General features: G+C 41.1%; 1 protein-coding gene across 3 annotated transcripts in view; it reads left to right on the top strand.

Moving 5' to 3' along the window:
* Window positions 1-12,611, top strand: part of LOC142651986 (ATP-binding cassette sub-family B member 5-like) — a 69,134-nt gene that overhangs the window by 16,413 nt on the left and 40,110 nt on the right. For 2 of the 3 annotated variants that reach the window (XM_075827317.1, XM_075827314.1), the window contains exons 3-6: window positions 1,751-1,808; window positions 3,792-3,942; window positions 12,231-12,273; window positions 12,356-12,547. In XM_075827317.1, coding sequence (XP_075683432.1) covers window positions 1,751-1,808; window positions 3,792-3,942; window positions 12,231-12,273; window positions 12,356-12,547 — 444 coding nt within the window. Of the gene's footprint in view, window positions 1-1,750; window positions 1,809-3,791; window positions 3,943-9,987; window positions 10,103-12,230; window positions 12,274-12,355; window positions 12,548-12,611 lie in introns of all 3 variants that reach the window. The other variant, XM_075827315.1, reaches the window with a different exon arrangement.

Consider the following 12,611-nt stretch of genomic DNA (forward strand, 5'->3'; position numbering starts at 1 on the left):
GGCTACGCGCTGCCGACATCTATAGTAGGAGGTGGTCATAATAATGTGACTCGACTGTATATATATATATATATATATATATATATATATATATATATATATATGTAAAGTCCAACTTAGATTATTTTTTGGCAACTATCATGTGACATAAAAAAGCATGACAGACAGCGACACAAAGCCGGTATCTGTGATAAAAATCTACTGTGTTAGAAGTGTCTTGGTCGTTGTTGGATGTCGTTTATAAAAAAAAAAGTTGCTGAGTTTTGGGGGGCATGCTCAGATCGATTACATTGAGATTGTAGGAAGTCTATTTGTGGTACTTTACTAGGTTTTTCAATACAAACCCAGCCAAGGTAACAGAGTCCAGGAGAGATTCATCTGTAAATGGCATTGTCGTCCAAAATGACATCCCTCTCAGACCAATCATGAATAACAAATCATTCAGAAAGTGGCCGTCTAGATTCCCTAGTGCATGGCTTATCAATCTTTTTCTACTGTGGCCTCACCAGCCAGCACATTATAAAGCCTGGGCCTCACCATTGGTGGTTGTCCATGCCAAAATTGTAACAAAATGTGCTTCCTGCACCCAGTATAATTTTGAAATGAGCACAAAATAAGTAATTTATGTCACTAAACCATCAGATTGGTGCAACCATAGAAAGGCTTGTGCAGTATATTTTTAATTTCTGTCAAAACTGCCTCAACAGCTGCGCCTCACCAACAACTGGTTGGTGCCATCACAATTTTAGAAGCACTGCTCTAGTGTATCAATGCAGCTTTTTTATGCAGTTGAAAACTACAGGATAGGGAAAGCATGAAAAATGGCTAAGGGTGTGGCTAAATGGAGTAAGGGTCTTTTTATACAGGCCAATATGGGCCGTAAAATTCAGAGCAGATCAACGAGACAGCTCGTTGATCGGCGCTCATTTGTTCCTTTCATGAGGAGCTACGATCAGTAATATATGGAGGAAAGCGATCGTTACTACGTTTGCTTTTCCCCATGCACTTCTATTATTTTGTGCTGCATAAACGATACGATCAGCTGATGAACAAGATAATTGTGAACGAGCGTTTACATGTTTGCCCGATCATTGGTCCATGTAAAAGGGCCTTAACATTTTGAGTCATAAAAGTTATTAAACTGTTCATTAAGATAAATAACAAAAAATAGCAAAAATAAAAAATAGCATGACCTAGCGTACTCTCTTTGAGCACGGTTTTATCCCAACGAATAAAAATTACCATATATTTAAAAGAAAAATTGGGAGATGTGGCTTCAATGGATATCAAGTGTTACCTTGAATAAAGCAATCTAGCATAGGGTGTGTGATTTTGACCAACGCCAGAACCACTTATGCAAGCTTTATATATGGTAGTTTGGTGCATTTTATGTTTTTTTGTAGCTAAAGCCAGGAGTGGACCTTTAAGGGGTGAAAAGGTAAAAAGCAAAAACTTATACTCCTACTTTTTTTCAATCACTTTATATTTCAGATATAAAAAGATGCACCCTGAACTGTGATGTGTGAATGTGGCTGTAAGACCATCTAATATTACAACATAATACAACAGTAAATAAAAATGACAGCAATAAATATAAGAAAAAAGAAAAACCAACAGCAACAGCTAATGATATTAATAGAGAAGAAATGCAATCTAAATAGCCTTTCTTTGTATATTGGGGTGGAAATAATGATATCTCTCTGTCTATTCACACGATTCATTAACAAATCATTCAATATTTTCTTCCTAGGGAACATAAAGAAAATAAACAAACAGAAAAACCAAAGACAGTTGGGCCATTAGAAATTGTAAGTAAATAAGTATATTTATTTATGGCATCCTGAAAAATATATTACATTTTACATTTCACATTTATAAAGTTGCCTTTTCATTAAACTATTCATAAAACTATTAATGCTGGAATAAGTTACAAGCTTATATGTCCATGGGGTGGTCCTGATTGACGGGTATTGTTACAATCACGCTCACAAAGATTATCTGTCAATCATTCCAGAGAAAGCAGGGATTTCTATTAGTAAATTCTATGTAATACCAAATCTTTTTCAACAAAATTATACATTAATCTGCTCAGCTCCTCCTGCTCTATAACAAGCTGTCTGTAGAGAAAGCAGCAGATTCAATGTGATGGGTTCACATGATTAAAAATCATATACATTGTATAGATCATAAAAAAAATTAACAATGTTTGTCATTTACAAGCTGTTAAAAGAATAATTCAGTGAAGAGTTATAGGGGTTTTCCTATAATGATTATTTATTAAATATCTGATAGGTGGGAGTTCGACCACTGAGACCCACACCGATCCCGAGCCCCATTAGAATATAGCCGTAGTGCACATGCTCGACCATCGATCCATTCATTTCTATGGGGCTGCCGAGCACCATCTTCGGTAGCCCCATACAAATGAATAGAGTGGTGGCCGACATGTGTTTATAACGCTTCATTTTTACGGTGCTCCCAGGAACGTCAAGGTAAGCCTGTTCTCATGATCGTGGTGGTCCCAGTGGTCAGACCCCCACCGATCAGATATTTGTCACCTATCCTGTGCATAGGTGATAAATATTGATTATGGGAAACCCCTTTAAGACACTTACTTACATAGTATGGCGCCATCTCGTGTTCAAAGTGTATAGCAATGTGCACCACATCCACCTAATGAACTAAGTGCTGGCGTATATGCATGCTCAGTCACTCTCCCAAAAGCTAAGCCTCTGCATAGTGATCCTCTGTTCAATACAGAGCAGACAATAGAAATAACTTTCTTTCCTGCTTGTCAGGGAAGAAGTAGAGACTCTATAGTAGCATAGTAGTGTAGATGAGAATACTTCAGACTGCAGGGGAAGTAAGAAGGGACTAAATTGAGGGAAGGAGATTCATTCTGCTCAGAGCCCCTACCCAGCAGCCCAAATTAGAAGCAGCACCAAGGAGGTTACTGGATAGCAAAAAAATTAGGAGAAATGTTTTTTTGTTTATGCTAGAAATACTGCAAACTACTTTAAAACCCCTAATAACAGCATTTTATGATTTTTAGTAAAAAAAAATAATTCATAATATAAACCATTTAAGCTAGTCAAGTTGCCTAAACTAGATTACAAATAGAGATGCTGTAGAAAGCAGTACCATTTTATGGCATTTTATTGTGGAGTACATACTGCTGATTCACAGAGAAAATTTTATCACACCCATGGGGTTAATTTTGATGATTGTAACTTTTTCGATGATCGTCAGTCACAATGACAATATTCTCCTGGTAAAAAAAGAAAATTATTAGTCGTCAACATACCATTACTCCATGGAACACAAAAAGAAGCAACATCTCGGCTTGCACAGAAGCCTTTCTTGAGAAAGGCTTCTCTGCAAGCCAAAAGGTTGCTTGTTTTTTGAACATGTATGTCCACCAGCACTCAGTCATTAGGTGGATGTGCACATTGCTGCTGTTACATGTGGACTGTCCATTTGGACAGACATCTGCACTCCATTATCAGTATCCTGTGTGGGATGGTTGTGCTGCTTCCGCTCCTTATTTACCTCCATATTCTCCTGGTAATGACACAGAAGTCATGAGGTTCAGAGCAGAGGTATGTGAGCATAAGAGTACAGCAGCTTCAGGCTTTTGGTCTGTCAGTATTGATTATTCTGCAAAGAAGTAATCTATAAAGAAAGTTCTCCATATTCGAAATGTACACAGAAGAGCCTTTCTACTGGCACTTCTCGTCTAAATGAAAACTTTAGTTGTAAACTATTGAGTGTTTATCCTCTTTTATTGTTAGTTTCGATATGCGAATCGGCTGGATATTTTCTACATAGTTACTGGATTTCTTGGCGCATTTGTTAATGGTATTTGCGAGCCACTAATGCTCATTGTGTTTGGTGACATGACAGACAGCATTATATGTTTTAACTCATCAATCCAAAATACAAGTAAGACTTATGCTATCATCTTTTTTATTATTGCCAAACTATTGACATGTTCTGACATAATTTAAGATTATTAAAAATAAAATCAGTTTTATCTCCAATATTTCCCAACCCATCTGTAGATTTGAGATCTTAAAGTTTTCTGTTTTAGCTAAATATGCTACAATAGTGCATATTACAAATGGTTGTCTAGAGCAAATAGTCTAATTTAGCTTTTCTATTTTTTTGTAAAAACCATATGGTTCCTTCCAAGTAATTGGGCACTGCCTGAAAGACCAGGGCATTATTGGGGCCCACAACATTACACTCAAAAATAGCTCCATATATCTTTATGGATAATCTGAGCTCCATTTTTCTGCTATGGGGGTCCATAATCCTTGCATTTGATCATAAATAATAACATTCTAGGTTCTTGCAGCCACCATTACAGGGATCTGACAGCATACAGACTCATACAGGTACCACTAAATTCAATGGTAGCTGTATAAAGTTGTTGGCCCTCAGGCGTATAGCCGCTGGGCCAAGGACTGCAGTAAGTGTGCATAGGCAAAAAAGATCTTTTGTTGTCAGGCCTTTTACTTTTAGGTGTTAGGTGGGGCAATTACCTAGGCCTCTAAATTCTTCTCTGGCTTTTTACTCAAGGGGGACGTCAGGGAGGAATTTAGGCCCATATATGTAAGGGGTCATTCAGTAGGCACAGTAGTTTCTACAGAGAGATACACCTACTTACCAGCTCCATGGCTGCTGATCAGCAAGCGGTGCTCCAGGCCATCAGGCTACAAGTTGAAGAGGAAGGGACTTGTTGACTCCACTCCTTCCTTGCTGATGTGTCTTCACCACGTCTCTCCGGGTGCACAAAAGCGTTCGGCCCCGGTAATCCAGGCCTCCCGCTCGGCTGTCCCCTTCCATGACTGCCTGCACCCAATCAACATCAGCCAGGATCCCTGCATCTGCAGCGGTGAGCTACCAAGGACAGACTGTTCCCCCTCTGCCTATCCCAGCATCTCTTGCTGCTGTGGCATCTGAGGCTGTGTCTGGTTGTGCCTGTTTCTTTAGTGTTCCCTGTGTTTGGAGGAATCCTTGGCCCTACCTATGTGCTGAGTAAGCGGTTCTCTCCCTTACCTCCACTTTGCTCCCATGCCAGCATTACCAGGTGGCCTTCTAGCTCTTTCCGCAGGGGCAAGAAGACTCATTAATCTATTGGGCACAGCAAAAGGTGGAGATCATGCGGCACCTGTCCTGGCGGTCCTCAGCAGCACAGACACAGGAGATGTCACTTGCCGGCACCACCCATGGTTCCTGGTGGGCTTCCCATGACCAGTCATCTTCTGCACTTCCTACTGTGCCTGTACCAGTAGTTTCTGCACCTCCCGCAATGGCTCCAAAGCTGTCGTCTGACTTGGGGAAGTCTGATTGCTTTCGGGCTTGGGGTAAGGCCGGGGGGGGGGCGTTGGTCTGATAGTTCTTTGTTAGCTGTAGAATGTTCTCTGTTGGAAGGTGTTGTTACCTTCCGAGAGAACCCTTCCGAGAGCTCCTTCCCAGAGAGTTGCCACAGCTATGGGTGAGAAATCTTTTGTTGAGGCTTCCCATTTCAGGTTTATGCTGGCGCTTCCTGCCTTCAGAGATTCATATTTTTGTGTTATCGCACTTCTCAGTGCTCACCTTTCTGAAGACACTATGGATAAGATCCATAGAAATTAGTATGTTGACATCTGGTCCTTGATTTCCATAGATTCGGTGACCGTTAATAGGGAGCATCATTTTTATAAAGGTGTTGAAAGGAAACCCAAGGTTGCAAGAACGTTTAATAACTGGATTCAAGCATTTGCAGTGTTGAGTTGTGTATTGAGTTACAAATTCCCTGTGCATGCAGCGCAGTTATATGTGTATCTACATACAATTTTTAGTTCCTACAGGGTGCACGGTTGTACCGATTGGTGGCGTTATGATGAGGAGTTTAGGAGGCGGTAGGCACAAGAGGTGAATGTTGGTTGGGACACTAAGGCCACTGACCTATGGCAGCACCTTTCATTCTGCCACCTCCTCCCCTTTGCTTTTTCCATTCAGGTATCAGGAGAAGGGTGTCTTGCGTCGTGAGAGTGCTCATTGTTTAATGAATATCACTGCAAGTTCTTTTGTACTTGCAAGTTCCAGCATGAATGCTCCCCTTGCGAATAATAGTAGGTCAGAGGATGCCAGTGCACGCATTACAGATGCGCCACTGGCTAGATCTGTACACCAAGAAGGGGGAAACTGCCCTACTTAGGACGGGTTTCTACTTTGGTTTCTCTATTCAGTTTATTTTCCGCCCCTATCCCAGTTATTTTCATAATTTGAAATTGGTGATTGAGTACCCAGAGGCAGCACAGCATAAGGTAAGGAAGGAGTTTGAATTATGCTAGTCTTTTTCCAGAATTACGAGTCCTGAATTTAAAGAGGCTCTGTCACCACATTATAAGTGCCCTATCTTGTACATAATGTGATCGGCGCTGTAATGTAGATTACAGCAGTGTTATTTATTTAGAAAAACAATCATTTTTGATAGAGTTATGACCTATATTAGCTTTATGCTAATGACTTTCTTAATGGACAACTGGGCCTGTTTTACTTTTTGAGAAAGTGGGCGTTGTGGAGAGAAGTGTATGACGCTGACCAATCAGCGTCATACACTTCTCCCGATTCATTTACACAGCACATAGTGTGCAGTCACATACTCACACATTAACATTACTGAAGTGTCCTGACAGTGAATAGACATCACTACCTGCCAGGACGTGATGTCTATTCAGAATCAGAATCCTAACACTTCGGTAACGTTTGTGTGAGATTTACAGCACAGCAAGCGTAATCTCGCGAGATTTACGCTGTAAACTGTCATTTAAAACGAGATTACGCTTGCTGTGCTGTAAATCTCACACAAACGTTACCGAAGTGTCAGGATTCTGAATAGACATCATGTCCTGGCTGGTGGTGATGTCTATTCACTGTCAGTACACTTCAGTAACGTTAAGGTGTGAGTAATTGGTCAGCGTCATACACTTCTCTCCACAACGCCCAGTTGGTCGAAAGTAAAAATATGCCCAGTTTGGCATTAAGAAAGTCATTAGCATAAAGCTAAAATAGGTCATAACTTTGTCAAAAATTATAGTTTTTCTAAATTAAAAACACAGCTGTATTCTACATTACAGTGCCGATCACATTATGTACAAGATAAGGCACTTATAATGTGGTGACAGAGCCTCTTTAAGGATTTCGCCCCTGGGGGTGGTTCCTAAAAAAGAAGCTAGAAAGATCTGTCTTATTCACCACCTTTCCTATCCTAAAGGGTCATCGGTTAATGATGGCATTAGCAAGAGTTTGACATCTGTGTCTTATGTGTCACTTGACAGGGCAGTAGATTTGGTTTGTGAAGCAGGTCAAAGTCGGACAGGGAATCCGCTGTAATGACGGGGGTAGGGAAACGGACAAGTGAGCCCTAATCTACCCGCCACTCTGTCCCTGCCTACTTGCAACGACCCGCCCTAGGCGATGGGGTACAACTGGGCGGCGGTCCCTATGCTCAGTAAGTGCAAGAGACAAACAGACAAGGGAACACAAAGCAAAGGGAAATGGGGCAGTTGCCCACGGCAACACCGTGAGCAACAAGAGTGGTGAACGAGCCGAGTCAAACCAGGAGTGCACAAGGTACCAAACGCAGAGCAGGAGAGTAGTCAGAAAGCCAGGGTCAGTATGGAGCAGGATCAAATAGTCAGAAGCTGTAGCTGGGCCAGGAAACCACACGAGAAGAATCACAAGCAAAGGAGGAACAGGAAAGGCAGGTATAAATAGACAGAGGGCGGGAGCTAGCTCCGTCTTGCCAGGCTGCGATAGGCTCTCCCACTCCTAAGCCTGCCATCCTAAGTGGTGGAAGCTGGAGTCAGTCTCAGAGACATAGACTCAGGTGCAGACTGATTACCTATGGGCGTATACACAGAAGTTTCGCCTGACAGATCCTTTACATCTGCCTTCCGTCTGCTACCTAAATTGACTAAACTTTGCGAAGTGTTGGATTTGTTTTTGGCATCAAAAAATATGCAGTTGGCCATGTTCATTCCTTGCTTGATCTCTTCGGGTTTGTTTGTAAATTTATGTTCATGCCCGTGTTTTTGCTAGGAGATTATCTTTGGCTACTACGTTACTACGTCACTATGTTAGAATCACTACAATTGTCAAGAATGACTTGCGTGTTTGGCAGTCTTTTCTAATTAAATATAATGGATGTACATGTTGGAGAAGTCCTGAGGCATCACGTTTGATTTCAACCTTTTTACTCATCCTACTGGGTTTGTTTGTTTTGGGGCCATATTTGTTTTTTTTGGTGTGTTAATCCCTGACTGGATTCCTGGCGATCTAGGGGTTGGTGCGCCAACTTGACTCTCTTTGAATTGTTCCCCATTGTTATTGCGGTTGAATTGTGGTACAATCGTATGGAGAATAAATCCGGGGTCTGGGTGCTGGGACCCCCACCATTGCTGAAACGAAGGTGCAGAAGCGCTCAACTGAGCGCTTTGCACCTTCGGCCTTGATCAACATTTCATGTGAAGCTGAAGACGGCTCAAATAGATGCTCTGGCTAAGCACTTCTGCACATTGGTTTCATCAACAGTGGGAATCTCAGCACCCGGACCCCCACCGATCCAAACTTTTGATATGTCTCTATGATATATCAAAAGTTTGATGAAAGTACAGTTACTCTTTAAGTGCGGTGCATGCCATTAATTAACTGACTTCTGCATCTGAACATGTGATTATCCTCCTTTGTTCTCCAGGGGTGGACAATACTTATAGTTACATAGTTACATAGTTAGTACGGCTGAAAAAAGACACATGTCCATCAAGTTCAACCAAGGGAAGGGAAAAGGGAAGGAAAAATTTCTACACATAGGAGCTAATATTTTTTTGTTCTAGGAAATTATCTAACCCTTTTTTAAAGCCATCTACTGTCCCTGCTGTGACCAGCTCCTGCGGTAGGCTATTCCATAAATTCACAGTTCTCACTGTAAAGAAGCCTTGTCGCCTCTGCAGCTTGAACCTTTTTTTCTCCAGACGGAGGGAGTGCCCCCTTGTTTTTTGAGGGGGTTTTACAAGGAACAGGATTTCACCATATTTTTTGTATGTGCCATTAATATATTTATATAAGTTAATCATGTCCCCCCTTAGTCTTCTTTTTTCAAGGCTAAATAGGTTTAATTCTTTCAATCTTTCCTCATAACTTAAATTCTCCATGCCCCTTATTAGCTTCGTTGCTCTTCTTTGTATTTTTTCCAACTCCAGGGCATCCTTTCTATGAACTGGAGCCCAGAACTGAACTGCATATTCTAGATGAGGCCTCACTAATGCTTTGTAAAGTGGCATTATTACATCCCTGTCCCGCGAGTCCATGCCTCTTTTAATACACGACAATATCCTGCTGGCCTTTGAAGCAGCTGATTGACACTGCATGCTGTTATTGAGTTTATGATTTACAAGTACACCCAGATCCTTCTCAACAAGTGAATCCGCCAGTGTAGCGCCCCCTAGGACATATGATGCATGCAGGTTGTTGGTACCAAGATGCATAACTTTACATTTATCTACATTAAACTTCATTTGCCAAGTGGACGCCCAAACACTTAGTTTGTTTAAATCTGCCTGTAATTCATGAACATCTTCCATAGTCTGAACTATATTACATAGCTTGGTGTCATCTGCAAAAATAGAAATAGTGCTATTAATCCCTTCCTCTATATCATTAATAAATAAGTTGAATAATAGTGGTCCCAGCACTGAACCCTGGGGTACACCACTTATAACCGGGGACCATTCAGAGAAGGAATCATTGACCACAACCCTCTGGATACGGTCCTTGAGCCAATTCTCAATCCAATTACAAACTATATTTTCTAAACCTATAGTCCTTAATTTACCCATTAGGCGTCTATGGGGGACAGTGTCAAATGCCTTTGCAAAGTCCAAAAACACTAAATCCACAGCGGCTGCTGCTGACTCTCTCTCTCGTGTCCAATGGCAGGTTTTCCAAACCAGCGGCAGAATTGGGGTGGACACTTTGCCCGGATTCCCTGTGGACCTTGCTGGAGATCATTCCTGGTTCCTTCCATATGATCTGCGCATGGTAAAGCGTAGAGGTAATGATTGGAGGTGCCAGACAGGAGTGTGGTTGGGGTGGATGAACAGTCTCAGATGTCTATTACTTTATATAGAATCACATCGGCCAGTGTCATTTTCAGTATTTACAAAATTGTTGACTGTTTAACCTGCCCTTTGCTTGCTGGAATTTGAAGCATTATTGTATAAGGCCACTTTTATTTTGGCTCTTTTCGGTGCGTTGCGGGTTTTTGAGCTGGTCTCCTTGAGCGATATACATGCAGGAAGCCTGCTTTATGAGGATGTATCGTTATCTCGGTCCGGCATGCGTTTTTGGATTCGTCGGTCCAAAATTTACTTTTTTAGTAGAGGGTGTTGGGTGTCCTTGCGCCCTTATTTCTGGAGTGGCTTGACCGGTTGAGGCGGTGTCTGCTTTTCTGCATGTCTGGCATTCCGTTTTTGACCCATGAGGATGGCAAGCCAATAATGCAATTTCAGTTATCCATGGTTTTTGAGAGTTCCTTGGCGCAGGCCAGTTTTTACCCTATTGAGTTTGATACTCATTCCTTCCAGATTAGGGCAGCCACCACTGCTAGCGAATTGTGCCTTTCAGTTGACGATGTTCGGTGCATTGGTCGCTGGCACTCAGAATGTTCTGCTAGCTATGATTTGTTCCTTCACTAACCATTGGTCTGGATACTTGGTCACTCATATGAGTTCTGGGCCGACTGTAGGGCTTCGATAAGACCTGGGGGTCAGTCATTGGGATTTTTGGATGCGGCTATTCACTGGCGTGGTCTTTGGGGCTTGTGTTGGTTTTTTGTTGGGGGCAATGACCTGTGTCAAAAGTCCCTCGGGGAGTTGATGGCTCTTATTCCATCAGATTTGGAGCGTTTTGCATAGTTTTTGGTGCGGGTGTGGTCACACGTTATTCCCCAGGTAGTTTATAAGGGAGCAAGCAATGTTAATGCCATTGAGCAGGGACTCAAACTTCTTAATACCAGGGTGCCATTTTGTAAGGTTCTGTGGTGGGGGAAACAACAGATGCTTGTTACTTCCTGATGGTTTTCATCTCACTGATATCGGAATGTATATCTTTTTGTGCAGTATTCAAGACGGAGAAGAGAAGGCTTTGTGTTTGTTCACGGTGTTCAGAGTGTTGTGTAGTTAAGAGTACATGACCTCCTTAGTGGCGGTTTGTGCCTGGCCTATCCGGCCTTTATCTACATGCCCTCTAGTCGATCGGCTGGCATTTGGGTTCTGGTACTTATAATAATCTTATTATTTATATGTGCAGTGATGAAAAAAGTTAATATATTTCAACATTTGTTCCAACCTTTGTTTAATAAAGCTTTGGCCAACCCTGAGTCAACCCACAAAATAAGGAAATTAAACATGTGTCTGGTACTACTTATTTCTATTTATTATGTTAATATTTTCTTAGAATTTAATGGTTTTTTTTCTAGGTTGTGAATTTTTATTCACTCCCATATGCTGTAAGCTCGTACAGTGGCAGCTGCAGGCCCACAGAATTGTATCATTTGCTTGGAGGGAAGCAGGGAATTTGGAGCTCTGTAAAAGAAAAATAGAGGGACCCCACAATCCTGCCGACACTGTATAAAAACAGTTAAAATTCCTACCCAGTTCCTTACTGATGGTTTTGAATAAAGAAAAATAAAGAGCGCTGGAAAAAGTAATAAATAGTTTTGAAATAAAGTAAAATAAAGTTAAACAAAAAATAGACCTTAATTTATGGGTGGTAAGGTGCCTATGACCCTTTTTGTCCAGACACATAGAATAACAAGGTATCCAATCATTGTCTGTGAACAGAAGTAATTAACTTGTTATAGAAGTAAAAAAAACACAGTGATTCATCATAGCACTTGAAGGATGGCTCAATAAGGAAACCTTGACTTTAAATTTATCTTCCCCTTCAATTTAGTGATAATTCCCCTGTGCATCCTGAAAGGATTGCAAGATTTATGGAGTTGTACGGAGCAGTGGTCCCGCTCCATACAACTCTATGAATGGTATGAACACAGGTGAGAGCAGTTGGACCCTCAATGAGCTAACATTTATCACCTATCTCCGGCTAGAAAAACCTTTTAACCTATACTGAATTACAATACAATACTATACAATACAATACAGATTTTTTTTCTTCCACAGCTGAATGTGAAAAGTTCAAACCGCTACCTGAACAGATGACCGTGTAAGTATTTTCTATGACAAATATCTTTTTTAGCCATATTTTGTTATAATTGTATCTATTATAATATTACTTGTGTCACCAGGTTTTCCTTGTACTACGTGGGAATAGGAGCAGCTGTTTTACTCTGTGGCTATGTCCAAGTTTCTTTTTGGGTTTTAGCGGCAGCAAGACAGACAAGGAGGATGCGGAAAATGTTTTTTCATTCAGTTTTGTCACAAGAAATGAGTTGGTTTGATGTTACCAAATCTGGAGAACTTAACACTCGTCTTACAGAGTAAGAGACCCATTGTTTTATACTAGTCTTCTTTAAAAAAATGTATTAGTCTATATATTATTTA

This window comes from Rhinoderma darwinii, chromosome 5 (genome assembly GCF_050947455.1).
Source record: "Rhinoderma darwinii isolate aRhiDar2 chromosome 5, aRhiDar2.hap1, whole genome shotgun sequence".
NCBI lineage: Eukaryota > Metazoa > Chordata > Amphibia > Anura > Rhinodermatidae > Rhinoderma > Rhinoderma darwinii.